A 19,211-nucleotide genomic window follows, 5' to 3' on the forward strand; every position below is an offset into this window, starting at 1 on the left:
TAAAATAATTTAGAAAAAAAAAACCAAAACCAAAAACCCAGATTCCCTTACCCCCGCAAACTCCAAACCCCAGCAACGCCTCCTCCCTCCCCATCCTCACCGGTGGGTCTTCTTTTTCTGGTGATATCTCCTGCCGGTCCGATCAATTTTTCTCTCTCTCATCTCAAATTTCTCATCAAATTTTGCACAATCCGATCCAGATCGGACAAAAAATGGCGCATCGCGGCAGTTCCAGGACCTCCAATCGCAGCCAGAGAACAAGATCTACGTTCAAGCTGAACATTTTATAGCCAGGAAACAATCTTGGTACTGGTTTTCATAGTGTATAGCAGCTTACTCTTAATCCTTTTGTTTTTCTACTTGGAGAGCTTCGAAGCTCTCTTGCTCAGCCATGGCCGATTCTCACCTAGAGAGTAAAGTTGTTCGAAACTTTTGGTACTGTAGTTTTTATAGCAGGCTTTGAATGCGTCGACTACTCTGAGAAGAAGCCCCAATGGGCCTTGGTCTCCTATACTCCTAAAGTGTTGATATTTTGAATTTTTATTATCTTATTTAATCTTGTTTTATTTTATTTTTGAATTTTATGTTCAAAGGTTTGGTGGGTGGAGAATGCAGATGATGGGGCAGTTCAGAAGAATGGAAAAGGGATGTTCGTTGGGTGGGGGTGTGTTGCAGAAAGGAAGAAGAAGAATGGAAGAAGAAGAAAGGAAGAAGAGGGGTGGGGTCCGTTGTGGGGTGGGGGGGGGGGGGGGGTGCTGTTGGGCTTTAATTCTTTTATTTTTTTAATTATTTTATTTTGTATTTTATTTATTTTTAATGGTTTTATTAGTTTTTTATTATTTTTATCAAGGTGGCTATTTTTAAAAGCCACATCAAAGCTTAGTAGTGGGGTATGTCTCTATCACGTCGGCAGATAACAATATTCTTAATGGAAAATATAATAAAGATATGAAATTGACACATAATGAAATTTGAGGTATATTTGTGCAACTTTTTAAAGTTGAGGTACTAACTTAAAAATGGTGATATAATTGAGGTACTTACGTGTAATTTGCTCAAATTTTTTTAAGGTTTTGGGTCTCTCCAATCATTGCAAATTGGTTTTGAGTTGGATGTTAGAGCGCATGATATCCATGTGTTAGATCAGACAGCGATCACATGTGCTCTCACGTCAACCAAATAGTTGTCCATGTGTTTTGTTTAAGTCGATCACACTATATGTGAGGGAATGTGTTGTGAGTAGAATCTCGCATTGGGAAAATAAAGCTAGCTTGCATAATAGAATATAAAGACTTGAGTCTTTCCACCAATTTCTAATTGATTTTGGATTAAATGCTCCAATTTATTCAACTGGCAAAGGGAAAACCCATAAGGATGAATTTTGATTGACTTTCGTCTTGATCCACAATCGATCATCCACCCTTAAAATGCTAATATAACAAGTGCTGATATAGAATCACATGTGTCAAATATGTGATCCGTTAATTAGAAACATCTTTAGAAAATAAGAACTACAAGGTAAAGATCTCTTGATTCTAATATTCTTTAGAATACTTTCTCCTTTCCTTATTTTTCATAGACATTTTATGTACTGCTCAGTATATCACACATATACTTATAACATATGTGGATACATAAAATATTCCTTGTCCTTTTGTTTATTTATTTCTTAAAATTCAATAACTAATTAGCATTTAGGCCATACATCCAATATGTGTTGCTTTTGAATTTGATTAAGGAAACAATACAAATATGCCATGGGCATATTGCATGTTCTGTTCTTGAGCTCAAGAGTTTCTTGAACTTGATTAAACTTTTTTGATCAATCACATGAAAATAAAATACAAAAGATCTCTTCAATCTGTAGATCTTATGTGGGTTATAATAGCAAAAAGGTGTGATATATCATGATTGAGGATTTTTAGTGCTCAACATAAAAGAGGATTTTTTTGTTATTCTAGAATTTTTGTAGACATAATTTTATAGTTGCTTTACATTGTAGTCCTCTAGCCTTGGTTTCAAGGATAGTGGAGTTGAGCAGCTAGATTTCCCTCAAGGTAGTCAGCAAACTGTGTTGTGGCATCAGTTTTAATCTCCTGATTCAGAAATTAGGGCTAAAGAAGATAAACAATACATATTTGATCTTTATTAATTAATTTGAATTAAAATTGAGTTGAAAAAAATAGTCTTTTTACAACAATGTGATTTTAATGTGAAAAATAAATAGTGATGTGTATTTGCCACATCAATTTGGGCACATAGCCCTTGTGCCCTAATAGGGCACAAAATCTTTTCCCTATATAATATTATACCCATCAAGCTGAGAAATTCATTCATCTACCTTGTTGAAGGAATTAATTAAAATAAGCCTTGGAAGAAAAATAAGAAACTCTGACTCTCTGAGAAGTATTTTCCAATGCAAACAACCCTTCCCAAATCTTAGAATGAGAGTCAAGCTAGACACTAAATTTAAGCAACTTCTTAATTTAGCATAGACGCCTACTACAAATACGCATTCATATCCACCATTTTCTTCACAACAATCAAGTTTTCATCTCTATACCACATTAAAAACCTTTACGTACAATCTCCAAATTATTTCAAATTCCCAAATTTCTTTCCACCAACCCCACCACCACCACCACATCAACCATTTAGGCCGATGCCTCCGCATGTACCCCCACCACTGCCGCCATCCTCAGACAATAATCCCACTGTCATAGTCGTTGTGTTCATCTCATTTGGTTCTGTTTTCCTCCTTGCATTTCTTGCAGTTGCTCTCTTTTGTTTCCTTAAGAAGAGAAAGAATAAGAAGACTGCTGTACAAGAAACCGACATTATTCACATGGACGAACACAAGAAGATCAAGGAGGCCATTGTAGAAGGTCCTCATGGACCACAGGCTGTGACACTATCAGTTGAAGATGATGTCCATGTAGACGAGGATATAGGGAAGAATACTACGACTGAGAGGTTTGGTCATGGAGGTTTGCATGCAGCTAAAGGTGTAGAGAGTAATAATATTCCAAGCCCTCTTTCTAAGAGTTCGAATCTTGACCAAGAAAGTGAGATTATTCATGTTGATGAACATAGGAAGGTGAAGGAAAACATTAATGTTGAAGGTCCCCATGGAGAAAAAGCTGTGGTGTTAACAGTTGAGGATGATGCTCATATAGATGAGGCGATAAGGAAGAATAAGGAGAGATTTGGTAAAGGTAATTTGCAAGCGCCTTCTACGAGTTCATGATCAGATCACCATAAGGGTTAATAATATATATATATATATATATATATAGTCTTATACATGCATGCACATTTGACTCGTGATTAATTCCGTGTTTTAATAAAAGATCGAACTCACTGAAAAGTGACCTATATATATATATATGTCTATTTTATATATAATTATTCTCTAATAAGATCTATAAATGAAGTCTTGTTTGTAAGGAGTTGTAGCTCAATGAGTATTTTACTTCCAAATTCAACGCTAGACCTTATATATGATAAAGGTCTTTTATTAAAAATGTTACCAATATGGCAATATATACTATATATATATATATATTCGGAACACCATTTGGCCCTCCAAATAGTATTAATTAGTAAAATCTTTTGAGTAAGAAGGTTCTACTTGGGATACCGGTACACAAAAGAACACGTACATTACAATTGGAGGGATTTATTATCACCATGTTAGATGGGTAACACGTGTCACATGACCACCTTTTTGTAACAAGTATCACTCATCCACTATGATGGTAATACTCACTACCACCTTTTTGTGATGAACAAAAATATTATCACTACCTTTTTGTGATGAGCAAAAAAGGACTTTGGCCGGCCAATTGGAAATGCTCCGATGCTATATTTTGCCTTTACTATCTATTTTCATTCCTAGAAATTATCGTTTGAAGACTCGCTATTTTTTTAAAGGGTTAAATACAAAAATGATCCACGAACTTTACACTAATTCTCAATTTGGTCTATTAACTCTAAAAAATATTAATTTGGTCCACGAATTTTTCAAGTTGTACCAAAGCAGTGCAAACATTAGGGTGATGAACATAGATAGTGATGGAATTGGCCGGTCGCATAAAAATGTGATGAACAAACTAAAATGTCCCTAAAAATGTGGTCACTTGCTATACACATGAATAGTTTTTGTTAAATTTTTTTATGAAAGTTAATATTTGTACTGCTTTGATACAATTTAAAAATTCGTGAATCAAATTGATACTTTTTATAATTAGTGATCTAAATTGAAATTTACTGTAAAATCATAAACTATTTTTATATTTAACCCTTTTTTTAAATGCAACTCAGACTTATCAATCAATCACCACCAATATGGGCAATGATCGGTTTGGATTGCATTTAAAAAACATTATGGGAAATGCTCCTCCTACCTTTCTCTTTTCACCTTTCTCACTCTTCTTTTCCAAATGTAGTTTAAAGTTGAGGAACATTTGTGTAATTCACCCTAATTAATAAAATAAAACATTAGTTTAATTATTATTATTATTATTAATATTACATATTATTATAAACATATCATAAACAAAACAAAACAAAAATGAAACAAAGATTTTTGGACCACCAAAATTCTTAAACTAAGCTCCTAATTACATTCCCATTCTAGCTCTTTCTAACCACTCACTAATTATTAAACAACGCCACCTCCTTATTGAAGATCCAGCTAAACTTCACCCCTTGCGGCTCCATCTTACGCGCTCGCTCATCGGCTCGCTCCTGCAGCTTCCTAATCCTCGGCGGCAACCCACACACGAACTCCTGTGCGCGCTTCCCCTCGCCCCTCAACCCCTCCACCTTCTCCAATCCCCACCGTCCGATCAAAAACTCCAAAATATCCGCGTAATCGTCCGCCGTGTACACCCCGAGCCGCTGCGCCACCGCTGCAAAGTGCTCGAACAGCCTGGGGTCCTCCCCATCGTACATAAGGTGCGCCGGCATCGTGATCTTCTTCCGCATCATGTCCGCGATCGCCTCCATCGCGCCCGTGGGGTCCACTTCCAGAAGCTTCTCCACGATGTTTGCGTAGGCGATCTCGTGGCGCCTCTCGTCGGACGCAATGGTCCCGCATATGCGCGCCAGCACCGGATCCCCGCTCTCCTTCGCCATCCGTGCCGTGTTGCCGTGCGATACGAACGTCGCTCGCTCCTGAAACGACGTGTACACGAACCCCAAGTACGGGTTGTTCTCTGTTCCCGGCTCCTGAAATCAAAAGCGATTATTTCAAAAAAGTGCTTTTAGGTAATAATGTAAAGAATAATATGGACTTACCATGCCAGCTCCAATAAGGTACTGGATAGTCTTCTCGACCATATTCATATCGACCCGACCCGACAAGTAGAGATAAGTTCGGAGCAGATCCCCGTGGCGGTTCTCCTCAGCAGTCCAGGCCCTAGTCCATTGGGCCCATGGGCTCTGACTAGCTCCAGTCTCGTCCCTCACTCCGTCCAGCCCATTTATCATGCTTTGGTAAGTGGGTAGTGCGTCCTCAGTGATCATATCCCCGACTAGCACCACAAAGTACTCGTCGGAGAGCCCGTTGGTGCGGTCACGTAGTGCCCGCACCTGGTCCAAGAACTCCTCTCTGGGAAGCGTTGGGTCGGGCAGGAACGTGCTGGGCTGCCAGCATTGGGCCACGGGCTTGAGAAGCGGGAGGATGGATTCGGAGGCCCAGCCCTCTAATGACTTGAAGAGGTCTACTTTTTCGGGTGGTAATGAGTGGGTCTTTTGGCGGGTTCGAGGTGGCAGTGGAGAAACGGCCATGGCGGAGACTCGGAGTGTCGGCAGCGGAGGCTGGAATCTAGTAGTGGGCTTTGGTGGACTGAGGCGGTGGGAGGTTGGGGTGTGGCCACGTGAAGCCCATGCAAGAGTTTTGGTGTCCAGGTAGTGTGAGGCTTGCATGATTCCAGGAGTGTTTTGCACTGTGCAGTTGGACGCTCTTTGTCACTCACCACTCCACTGTGCAGTGTGGCTTCTTATTTATAACAACAGATATTAGAAACTTGACCTTCGTTTTCACTATAATAACCATTTTGCCATTTTTGTTTGATGATCGATGTTCACAAAAAAATTGAAAAACAAAAATGTAGGGAAGAATGAAATATTTTCTTTTGGGCAATAAGGAAGAAAGAAATTTGAAATGGTATTTTCTATTGACTTTTCTGGGACTAACTTTTTACGCACTTAAGCTCCAGTCCTAGAAAAGTGGATATATTTGATAAAAAAAACAAGGTTTTGGAAAGAAAAATGGGAAAAGGGTATTAATGTCATTTGAAAATTCGGGCAAAACTGTACGCAGTAAGTGGGGGGGTTCGCAAAATCAAGGGGTGCAGTGGTTTTGACAAAAAGGCAAGGTCTGGTTTTCTGTGGGTTTAAAGCAAACAAGTGTCAACTGGTCAAGGTCTAAGTGCTTTGGTTTGGGTTGGTGTTTGAAATGGTAATCGACAGCACATTGCTTGCTTTGGTACCATCGAAATTTTGATTTTCTTTGCCTAATTCTTAATTAATTAAGTTAACATATCCCAGCCTAGAGAATCTGACTCTCTGTCATCAGTACTTCAGAGATTTTTTTATTCCTTTTTCAATGTTATTTAATTGAATTGTTATGTAACTTATGTGCAACTATCATGATTAATCAACATATCTATCCCCAACAACTTTTTGTATTATTAATATACAATTTTATTCTATTGTGAAATGATTATTAAGGACATATCATCTAAAAAAAACATATCACTTCAACTATACCCAACACCATCAATACACCCAATATCACCCTTTTTCTACACCCACCATCTCTGCTCACACTCTCTACCCTTTTTTGTTTTTGGGTTGTTTTGATTTGTAGCTCCAATCTTGTTTTCTAGTTTTTTAATGTGAAACTAAGGTCCTTTATAATGATTTTAAGAGTTAGAAATATATTCAAAGTGTTAGAATTGGATGAAAGTGAGTTGAATTTTCGAAATTAAAACTTTGCATTTTCCTGGAAAAACAGGACAGTTTCATTTACCCTTCTTTGCGGTCTTATATCTTAAGATTTAGAACTCCTTTTTTAAATCTAAAAGTATGGTTGAAAAGATGGTGTTACAAGATTTAAAACGAGTATAAGTTTGTTCAGTTTCGTTAAGATTTGCTAGGTTAAAATCAGGACCAAAGTTACAAGAAAAATTTGGTAAAACTGGAAAAAATTCTAGAAAAATGAAGGAGATGATGAACAGTACTGTTCAGGACATGGAAAATTGAAGGAGACGATGAAGCACCGAACGTCACTGGCTTGTTCGGTCGTTCACCACATCTTAAGAAGTGTTTGGTAAACTAGTATCGAACAAAACCTGAACACCTCTTCCCATTTTTTTCAATTTTCACAACAAATCTTCCAATTTTGTTTAATTTCACAACAAATCTAAGCCCAAACTGAAACAAAATCTAACAAAACTAAATAACTCATGCCAAATTTATGGAAAACCCATACATCCTAAATCTAATATGCATAATACCAAAAATTGGGAAGGTGCTGCCAAACTGGGTTCTTCGGTGTGGGGTCGCCGTTGTGGGTGCCAGGTGGGGTGTGGGTCCCAGGGTGGTTTAGGGTGGTGATGGTGTTGGGGATAGGTTTTGTAAGTTGGGTAAAGAGAGTAGAATTAAGGTTTTATGTTGGGTGTTTGTGTTAAGGGTAATTTTGAAAATTATATTGGGTGTAGAAATAAATTTATAAAATTTGAAACTTTTTGTTGGGTGTACAAATTGTGTTGGGGATGTAAATATAAAAATTGGATCTGAATAGAAGCACCCTTAATCAAATTGAGAGAATAAACCTACTTGGTCCCATTGATTAAGTGTTGATCAGGTCCTATCTTGAATGTTCCAAGAGATTAATGTCGCTAATCAAGCATTAATCCCCCAAGATACCTAAGATAGGTTGAGTATTTTAAATTAAATGGACCGGGTTGAATCAGAGATAATAAATAGCGGAAAACATGTACAGTAAAAATAATACTTTTTTTATAAAACCAACCCCCAAGTTACGGTAGTTTATTGCAACCTTGAAGAATTATATAGTTAAATTCGAAATACATAGCAAGAATAGAATAAAGGTTTCAAAACTACAAAAACGTATAATCAAAGTGAATAACTCAAATCCATCTCCAATCAATGGAGAAAAATCATTCAAAACATACTCGATACAAGAAAATAATTAAATGACATCATCAAATGAATTTAGAAAGTTGACAAGTCTCAAGATATTACTATGCTCGACTCTCGTCCAAGTTCGTCTTTTTACCATACTCGTACTTATAAAAACATCTAATAAATAAAGAACACAAAAACAATGTAGAGGGTAAGCATCTCATACGATTATAGCTTTCCTCAAGGGACCCTGCTAGGTTTGGAAAACCACAAAACCATTCCTAGTAAAAAACATAGTGTAAATCCTTTTTCGTTGGATTCTTAAATCATCCAAAACAAGTTCTTCAAATATTTCCTTTCAGATATCACAATCACATCCAATCTATACTTTCCTTTTATTGGAAGTGTCACTTTGACAACTCCACGTACTCAAGAAGATCGTTACATGCAATCCATGTGATTATCCAAGGTAGAAACATATCGTCTCCCAAGTGACGTTCACTTCCAAGTGAGTATTTCCAAACTCATATAAATTTTTTTTCCTCAAATAGTCATTTGACGGTAACAAAATCACAAATCAACTTTCGAAAAGTTTTTAAATCCAACGATACATTAGATCCTTGTTTCCGAAACAGTAAATCTAATTCGCAAGTCATCATTCCTAAAGTAAAACTTAAGAGATCACTCAATTCAAGAATCCATGAAAACATTCCCAAAACAAACGTCTTCCTTTCACATGTCAAGTCTTTCTGTACTTCCAGGCGATTCTCAAATAAGCATACGATCTTTTTCAACTTAGTAACATAATCCATTATGTGAAATCATCTCTTTATGTCATAGTCAATCATCTAGAGTCTCATTATAACAATTTTTGAAAAATGTTACGGGAAGTATCAAACCAAAGACATCTTCGTTGATCAGGCGAAGAGTCTACGTAATCTCCTGTTAATCAATCTCATAACGGCTTTAATATAAAAACATGAGAGCTCTAATGAATTGATTATAACGACATAAGAGATATTCTTTATAAGAAATTAACATTTAAAATCACAAAGTCACAATGACGAATATCAAACAAGCAATAGTTACAATCACATTCACATTCAAACTCTTGTTTTGGGTGACAAATTTTTATAGTGTTTCCAATACATGTCCATTACCCTTTTCAATTGCAATGTTCTTCAGTTCTTGTAATTCTTTCAAAACTCTTGTAGGTACTTCAAGCATTCCAAGTAATCAACTTGCAATTCTTAACGTGAGAATTTATCCAATTACTAGTGAAGCCTTAAAGAAACAATTTCAACTTGTATAAGATATCACCAACTCAATTTCATCTTATTCCTTGATACGGACAACACCACAAATCAAACAAGCATAAAACAATCAAACAGATGCAAATGAAACCAATAAAATTTCAACTTAAAGGTGCAAACTCATTTCAAGTGTGGTTCACGTCCTTAGATTGCTTCTCTTTCACGAACATTCTCTTTGTCTCAACAACGGGTGCTTATCCTTGACCATCTTGATTGTCCTCTTGCTTCTCCTCATCTTGAAGTTGATTATCCATGGTTGCTCTTGCTCTATACAGACACTTGCTTTCAAAATGTCCACTTTCCTTACAACAAAAACATAATCTCTCTTTCTTGGTATTTCCAACCAACTTCTTTTCCTGCAAAAATCTCTCATAATGGTGTTTCTCTAGCCAAAATTGCTTCTACTAACTCCAAGTATGACAACAGTCATGCTCCAACTAAGTACTTTCAAATTGCATTCCCCAAACCTTGAGTGAACTCGACTACTTTCAGTACATTCTTAGTTCTCCACCAACTACATGATTTCATGTCTTACTCCACAAGTCCTTAAGTAAACTTAATTGTATCCAAGCATCAAAACATTGGTCAATATCAGTGTATGTGGAAAATAGACCAAACAGTTCAAACGAGCTTTCATCTAACTTACTTTACTTTTCACAACCAAAACAAAGTATGCATTGGAAGTACTTGCTTTGAGAATGCCTGAGATCTCAACGCTCATCGCGAGTGTGTCAAAGTCTTATATTCCTTCAAAACAAATACATCGTGCAACCTAATTTCGAAGTACAATAAGTATTGACTCCTTAACCAAACATCACAATTAGCTTAATCATAAATCGAGTGAGCTAAATAACTTCTATCTCATCCTATTTCAGTCTCCAAAATCGTAGACAAAAAGCAATTGATAAGCAACTGTTCAAACTTCTCCCAAGTCGACTATGCTCCAATCCTTTGAGTGCATTCAGATGTCCACCAAGCTCTTGCCTCTCCTTTGAGGAGGTGAGTTACCATCCTCACTCTATACTCGGGTGGTACCTTCAGAAACTCAAATCTTTCTTGAATATTTTCGATCTAATCTTACAGACTTTCCTTCTCGGAGATTCCTTAAAACTCATGGATGTCAGCTCTATAAAAGTCATCAAAATACTTAGCTTACCGCTTATATTCTTGTTCCTTAAGAGTCTTTCAAAATCCAATTTGATCTTCCAATTAACATTGGTCTAGATTGTTCATAGGCTGAGCATAGTTGAGAGGTCGAGACAACATCTTGTCAACTGGATTAACCGAACATGAAGGAATAATAATCATGTCAATGAACCGAGTCTGAAGAAACAAATCAACTCGCATTCAAGAGATGGACTCCAAAACTTTGTAGAAACATCGTTCAATCCACAATTTAAAATAAGATTTCTGAATTTGTAGTAAAGAACTCTGGTTTAACTCTCAACAATCCTCTTGAAAACCGAATGGTAATCCTCAAGAGATTTCAAAATAGAAAATAAAATATTTAAAATTATTTAAGAGGATAAAACACTCTTTTAAACACTAGCATTTTAAAACGAAAATTCCTACAAAATTCTTTCCAAAATAGGGAAACTTTAACAAAAATTTCGAAGATAAAATACTTTTATAAGACATTTATTGAAAATAATAAGTATTTCAAAATAAGAACTATTTGAACATACTTCTCCAGAATTTCGAAATTTAGCCTTTGAGAAAACAAACTTACAAAAGTCAAATATAAATTTCACAAAACAAAAGATAACCGTTTGTAAACAAAACAGTTTTGAAAACCTTTTAAAATCATTGTTCTGATACCACTTTAATTGTCACACCCCGAACCCCGGGTATGCAACAGATGCACCTATCTTGAATGTCCCAAGAGATTAATGTCATTAATCAAACATTAATTTCCCAAGATACCCAAGATAGGTTGAGCATTTTAAATTAAATGGACCGGGTTAGATCAAAGATAATAAATAGCGGAAAACATGTGAAGTAAAAATAAAACTTCTTTATAAAACCAACCCCTAAGGTTACGGTAGTTCATTGCAACCTTGAAGAATTATATAAATTTGAAATACATAGCAAGCATAGAATAAAGGTTTCAAAACTACACAAACGTATAATCAAAGTGAATAACTCAAATTCATCTCCAATCAATGGAGGAAAATCATTCAAAACATATTTGATATGAGAAAATAATTAAATGACATCACCAAACGAATCCAGAAAGTTGACAAGTCTCAAGATGCTACTCTACTCAACCATCATCCAAGTTCGTATGTTTACCATGCTCGTACCTATAAAAACATCTAATAAATAAGGAATACAAAAACAATGTAGGGGTAAACATCTCATACGATCATAGCTTCCCTTAGGGGACCCAGCTAGGTTTGAAAACCATGAAACCATAACTAGTGAAAAACACAGTATAAATCCTTTTCCATTGGATTCTTAAATCATCCAAAATAAGTTCTTCAAATATTTCCTTTGAAATCACTTACAAAACATTTGTGACTCGGATGTACAGCAATATGGCAAACATGCATAATAATCCATAGATAACAATAAAACAAATGGTCGATACACATTAAGTATGACTATGACCAACTATTCAAAGAGAATAGCATCCATAGCGAGAGTGCCCTGGTAAATAGAAATAGAAACTCGCAGTTGAGAAACCGTATTTACTACCACCTGATAAACCATGTGTCCACGCTTCGCACAAGCACACGTAGCCACGTATTGACTTGACTAAGCTCCCCATAATATACTAATAAATTCTTCTGGAAAGTTTAGAGATTTGAACCTAAGGTCACGTACTGCGCTACCCAAACTCTCAGACCAATCATACAAATATAGCATGTTATAATAATTTAAAAATACAAACACACACAAAGTCCATAGTTAGGAATGTAGGATAAATCCCCCTACCTGAAATCTAATGTTCTTCAAGTATTCTCTTACATAGCCTATGCATCCCCATCCGTCTCGAATTCATCGCCTTCCTGTCACGTCACAAAGAAATCATTCGGTAACTAGTGTTCCTAGTGTTCGACAATACGACAACTTAGTCAAAAGTTAAGTTTAACACAATCTCGTTATGACTCATCCCTTTACATCACACGTCCCTAAATACTCTAGCCCTAAGTGGACTAAACTCTACTCTTTAAGGTTTCTAAGTTTCAAGTTAATTTTAAAGTCAAACTACTTGACTAATTGTCTTGGTTTAAAGTAATTCTACAAATTAATTTAGGTTAGAATAAATCAAACCTAAGTATTATCCAAGTATTTAATTAATTAGTATTTCTCCAAAATATTCCACTAATAATTAAGCTTGAATAATAGCTTAAATCTAATTTAATCTCTACAAGTTAATAACCTTTAAATAATTTTTCAAATTAAAGTTACAACTAATCATGCTTAATTAAACAAATAGATTAAGCAATTAGATCTCAATCCCAAATAAACCTAGGCATGCTTAATTAATAAATAAATCATACTTAATTAATTTAATCATGCAACCCAATATTAAAGCTTAAGAAAAATAAATAAAAGACTTACCCGGTTATAGATTTCCAAAGCTAGACTCCACTCCTAATGGACTCTTCTAAACTTGGGTCTTCTCCTCCAAGAGAAGGCCTCAAAATGTTTTACTATGAGGGAGCTTCTAAAAAATATAATCTTGCTCCAAAATAGAAAGAATAATAACTTTTCTAGAGAGAAAGAGAAACCAAAGTTAGAGTGAGAAGCTCTCAAACTCTATTTGGTGGTGTAAGTGAAAATGAGGTACAATGATCTTTATTTATAAGCACAAGGGGGTGAGAAGAAGTTGTAGGTTTTCAATGTGGGATATGATGCTCAAAAGTGTCAAAAACAAGGGAAAAACACACAAGAATCACGAGTTGGGTCAACACAAGCTGGCGGGTCACCCGATTTGTGAGAGAAAACGAGCCGGGTTACCCGGCTACTGTACACACAGATCAGGAGAAAGAAAGGCTGGGTTTGACCAGTCTTCACATGAAATGGACGCTTCGAATTAAAAGCCTTTAATGAGGCGCAATGGCCTTGATTAAAACACCGGAACTAATCGGATGCAGCGTGAGCTCACTTGCTGGTACCTCGTCAGCCTTAGTGGACCAGTCGCGTTGCGACACGTGTCGTGTGTCAGTCCAGTCAGCAACAATTTCACTTTTAATTCTTTTTCCTATTTTTCATATTTCTCCAAATTTCGTTAATTCACCAAAAATAGCTTGGGACTTCGAATAATTCCCCGAAAAATTCTACGGACTCGTAATGATGAAGACTAATTTCCTATAGCCTTAAAATTGTCAAATCACTTCCAGAAAAATTATGAAAATTCCTCCTCTCATTTTTTAATTTTGAAAAATGAAAACAAATAAAATAATTACCAAACTCTTAAATTTCCTTTTTCAAGAATTCACTTTCACACAACTAAACTCCAAATCCACGACCAAAGGTCTAAGTTAGTTAAAACAAAATCAAGGAAAACTTTAATTCCTTTAAACAAACCTTAAGAACAAGGTTAAGAGCTTAAGTAACGAAATTAACATAAGACGAAAATTCAAGGTGTTACACCGGTGGTCTCGGCTTGGCTGGGTTCGCCTGTGACCACCGCTGGACTGAGAAACCAAGAGACAGTGCAGAGAGAGTCGAGGAAAGAGAAGAGAGAAAAGAGAAAAGATAGGAGGGTCTGGGTCTGTGCGTGAGTGAGAGAGAATCAGAATAAATTCTAATTTGGTCCCTTGTAGAAAAAATCCTTAGGGTGCGAAAAGACAAATTTGCCCTTACACTTTAATCGTCCGTAAAACTCAAACCACAACTCCGATTAACGAACCGTTCACACCTATGCGTTCGTGAATTCAAGACCTTTCCAACAAGCCCAAACTCAAAGTCAAACCAATAAACAAAAAAGTCAATCTTTTTGTCAAACTAATTTTAAAACAAAATTTTAAAATTAACCCAAAACTTTTTATTTCTCAAATCAATTCCCAAAATCTTTAAAATACTTTTTCAAAATAAAACTTCAAAAAATACGGGTTCTCACAATTTAAAACAAAACATTTTAAACCCGATAAACTTTAAATAATGTTAAATCAATTTCGGTGAAAACGCCGATTGCATTCTCATAGTGTAAGTTATTATAGCTTTTTTAAAAAATTTTAACTTATTCTTTAAAAAGTTTATTGTACTAAGGTTTTTTTTCCTTAAATTAAATGCTCTAGGTTGCTGGTGGTAGTAGGGTTATCAAATACACCAAGGGTGTATTTGATATTGGTATGAGCTCAGCTTATACTATTGTCTTACATGCATGCCCATATAGAGGACGACGTATATTTGTTTCCGTCGTCATATCATCTTTTTAGCAAAGCAGAGTTTCCATACGAATGGTATGGAACATTTGGAGCTGATAGAAGCGGGTTCTTTGCACGGGTCGACGACCAAACTACACTCCCAAATGGCAGGAAGATCTTATTCAACGAGCGTGTAGACATGACGTTGAGGAATTGGGCTAAAGGCCGAAAGAATTTGTTTGAAAATGAGAGTTTGAAAGAGGAGGCACAGTTAATCCTCAGGTTAGTTAATTTTGAGTTAATACTTGATATAGTTTTTTAAACTTATTATTTAATTAGTTTATCGTATATGTGTATCATTTTTTGATATTTTTTATTTTCCTTGTATAGAGATTTGCTGGAATTTTTTTTCTATGTGAGGACTGATTATCATCTAGGTTATATCAATTTTAATGAAGATAGTATATTCTTAGTAAATGGAAGAATCAAAGTGGTTACTTTGTTGAAGAAAGACTTCATTGATTTTGGTGATGCGCGTTATCAAGAAGATGATTTTGATAGTCTTGTGCAGTTGTATGAGGGACTATTTGAGTCTCATGGTGAGTTTATGCCCTTTGAACTGTGGCATATGTGTCATACCATGAAGTCAACGTGAGTTACTTTACCAATTAATTTAATATTTGTTCCAATATTTATATCCCAAAATTTGATTATTTTTCTTCTTTATTACATGTCTTTGGAATTATTATATTATCACCCGGTCTTTTTGAGCCATGAAGAATGGAATGCTTACCGTTTGTGGCAATTTACAAATGTTGAGGATAGATTTTCACCACTGTAATCGGTTGTGAATTTAGAATTGGATGTTTTACTTAATTCTTGGAAGTTAAATAATATAGCCTGGAGGAGGAACCTGCAAAGGGATGTGCTTCCAAAAGCAAAGGCTGATTGGTCAAATTACGTAACTGGCTACCACTCGTCATATCCATCAAATATTGCCTTCAGTTTTTACAAATTGAGCCGTAATGCCGTAGCACACGCCATGGATAGGGTAATATAATTTTTATTTTTTTATTTTTTATAGCTTTAGTGTGTTTTTTTAATTGGCTTCACTAAAGTTTTCATTTTAATTTTTGTCTATTTGTTTTAGGCTGGTCTTTCTCAAGAAGAAATGGACCGTGGACTAACAGAAGCTTATCCAGGCTATCTGCCAGTTTTGTATGAGTTCTACAATAAACTCTTCCCAAATAGAATTCTTCGATAAACTTACACGCCGACTTAAAAATTAGGTAAAATTTTATTGTCTTTTCCTTTGTTTTTTAATTGTGGGGGCTAGGGTTTGGTTATATTTTTCCTCTCTATCTCTCTCTATTCTTCATTTTCAATGCCTTGGATGTATGTCTGATTGAGCAACCTATTGAAAGCCATTGAATTGGGCTAGGGATCCTTCCCCATAATTTAATCTGTTGTTATTTTGCATTGTGCAGGTAATTGAGTCTTAAAAGTTAAAACTATACAAAGAAGGTTGTCTTGAACTATTTGTTCCCTATAATATATTGCTCATTTCTCAATTTAATGAACTGATACAGTACTTGCTACTTGCATAGTACTGTATAGTTAGTATATATATATCATCCATTTTGACTATAGTTAGTCCACGACTGATATCTATCGACATTTTTGTTGTAGTGGTACGTACTAAGGTTTTTTTTTTTTCCTTAAACTAAATGCTCTAGGTTGTTAGTGGTAATAGGGTTATCAAATACACCAAGGGTGTATTTGATATTGGTATGAGGTCAGCTTACACTACTGTTTTGCATGGCCATATAAAGGATGGCGAATATTTGTTTCCGTTATCGTATCATCTTTTTAGCGATGCGGGGTTTCCATACCACTGGTATGGAACATTTGGAGCTGATAGAAGCGGGTTCTTTGCACGGGTCGACGGCCGAACTACACTCCCAAATGGCAGCAAGATCTTATTCACCGAGCGTCTAGACATGACGCTACGGAATTGGGCCGATGATAAAAATAATTTGTTTGAAAAATGGGAGTTTGAAAGAGGAGGCACAGTTAATCCTCAGGTGAGTTAATTTTGAGTTAATACTTGATATAGTTTTTTGAAATTATTATTTAATTAGTTTAACTTATATATATGTGTATCATTTTCTAATACTTTTTTTTATCCTTGTATAGAGATTTGGTGGAATTTTCTTTCCATGTGAGGACTGATTATCATCTATGTTATATCAATTTTAATGAAGATAATATCTTCTTAAAAAATGGAAGAATCAAAGTGGTTCCTTTGCTGAAGGAACACTTCCTTGATCTTGATGATGACACTACTACAAAAATGCTTAATCTTGGCGGACAATGCTGGCGGATTAGAATTATCCGCCACAAATGCTTAAGAATTCCTGGCGGAAGATATTATCCGCCAAGATTTATCAATATGAACATTAGATATCTAAAATATGAACATTAGATATCACGACGCGCTATATCAGACGGCCACCCAAATAGATATCAGTCCACGACTGATATCTATCGACATTTTTGTTGTAGTGGTACTAAGGTTTTTTTTTTCCTTAAATTAAATGCTCTAGGTTGTTGGTGGTAATAGGGTTATCAAATACACCAAGGGTGTATTTGATATTGGTATGAGGTCAGCTTACACTACTGTTTTGCATAGCCATATAAATGATGGCGAATATTTGTTTCCGTTATCGTATCATCTTTTTAGCGATGCGGGGTTTCCATACCACTGGTATGGAACATTTGGAGCTGATAGAAGCGGGTTCTTTGCACGGGTCGACGGCCGAACTACACTCCCAAATGGCAGCAAGATCTTATTCACCGAGCGTCTAGACATGACGCTACGGAATTGGGCCGATGATAAAAATAATTTGTTTGAAAATGGGAGTTTGAAAGAGGAGGCACAGTTAATCCTCAGGTGAGTTAATTTTGAGTTAATACTTGATATAGTTTTTTGAAATTATTATTTAATTAGTTTAACTTATATATATGTGTATCATTTTCTAATACTTTTTTTTATCCTTGTATAGAGATTTGGTGGAATTTTCTTTCCATGTGAGGACTGATTATCATCTATGTTATATCAATTTTAATGAAGATAATATCTTCTTAAAAAATGGAAGAATCAAAGTGGTTCCTTTGCTGAAGGAACACTTCCTTGATCTTGATGATGACACTACTACAAAAATGCTTAATCTTGGCGGACAATGCTGGCGGATTAGAATTATCCGCCACAAATGCTTAAGAATTCCTGGCGGAAGATATTATCCGCCAAGATTTATCAATATGAACATTAGATATCTAAAATATGAACATTAGATATCACGACGCGCTATATCAGACGGCTACCCAAATAGATATCAGTCCACGACTGATATCTATCGACATTTTTGTTGTAGTGGTACTAAGGTTTTTTTTTTTTCCTTAAATTAAATGCTCTAGGTTGTTGGTGGTAATAGGGTTATCAAATACACCAAGGGTGTATTTGATATTGGTATGAGGTCAGCTTACACTACTGTTTTGCATGGCCATATAAATGATGGCGAATATTTGTTTCCGTTATCGTATCACTTTTTAGCGATGCGGGGTTTCCATTCCACTGGTATGGAACATTTGGAGCTGATAGTAGCGGGTTCTTTGCACGGGTCGACGGCCGAACTACACTCCCAAATGGCAGCAAGATCCTATTCACCGAGCGTCTAGACATGACGCTACGGAATTGGGCCGAAGATAAAAATAATTTGTTTGAAAATGGGAGTTTGAAAGAGGAGGCACAGTTAATCCTCAGGTGAGTTAATTTTGAGTTAATACTTGATATAGTTTTTTGAAATTATTATTTAATTAGTTTAACTTATATATATGTGTATCATTTTCTAATACTTTTTTTTATCCTTGTATAGAGATTTGGTGGAATTTTCTTTCCATGTGAGGACTGATTATCATCTATGTTATATCAATTTTAATGAAGATAATATCTTCTTAAAAAATGGAAGAATCAAAGTGGTTCCTTTGCTGAAGGAACACTTCCTTGATCTTGATGATGACACTACTACAAAAATGCTTAATCTTGGCGGACAATGCTGGCGAATTAGAATTATCCGCCACAAATGCTTAAGAATTCCTAGCGGAAGATATTATCCGCCAGGATTTATCAATCTTGGCGGTCTATTTCGCCAGTATTGATCAATCCTGGCGGTCCAAACCGCCGGGATTGAGTGCTTAACCTAAACCGCACCCTCTTTCTTCTTCTCCTTCCTTTTCTCTTCTTCCTCACGCCGCATCTTCCTCCTTCTTCTTCTTCCTCCCCTTCTCTTCTTCCTCGCGCCGATTCCTTCTATTTCCTCCATCTTCTCCATCTTTCTTCTTCCTCCTCATCTGCCACCACCGC

The 19,211-nt window shown here is 35.9% G+C and overlaps 2 protein-coding genes across 2 annotated transcripts; one reads left to right on the forward strand and one right to left on the reverse strand.

Annotated features, from left to right (window-relative positions):
• The first annotated feature begins 2,553 nt into the window (after positions 1-2,553).
• On the forward strand, positions 2,554-3,312 carry LOC147277853 (uncharacterized). Its single transcript, XM_086255286.1, has one exon. It carries the CDS (start codon positions 2,663-2,665, stop codon positions 3,245-3,247), a length of 585 nt encoding a protein of 194 aa, XP_086111412.1. The 5' UTR covers positions 2,554-2,662; the 3' UTR covers positions 3,248-3,312.
• Positions 3,313-4,656: 1,344 nt separating this feature from the next.
• FTM1 (Plant stearoyl-acyl-carrier-protein desaturase family protein) lies at positions 4,657-5,931 on the reverse strand. The gene is made up of 2 exons (XM_086255740.1): positions 5,302-5,931; positions 4,657-5,232 (listed from the first exon to the last, which is right to left on the reverse strand). The coding sequence occupies exons 1-2, from the start codon at positions 5,929-5,931 to the stop codon at positions 4,657-4,659; spliced, it is 1,206 nt and encodes a 401-aa protein (XP_086111866.1).
• Positions 5,932-19,211: the final 13,280 nt, after the last annotated feature.

Source organism: Dryas octopetala, chromosome 8 (assembly GCF_963921425.1).
Source record: "Dryas octopetala chromosome 8, drDryOcto1.1, whole genome shotgun sequence".
In the NCBI taxonomy this organism is placed as follows: domain Eukaryota; kingdom Viridiplantae; phylum Streptophyta; class Magnoliopsida; order Rosales; family Rosaceae; genus Dryas; species Dryas octopetala.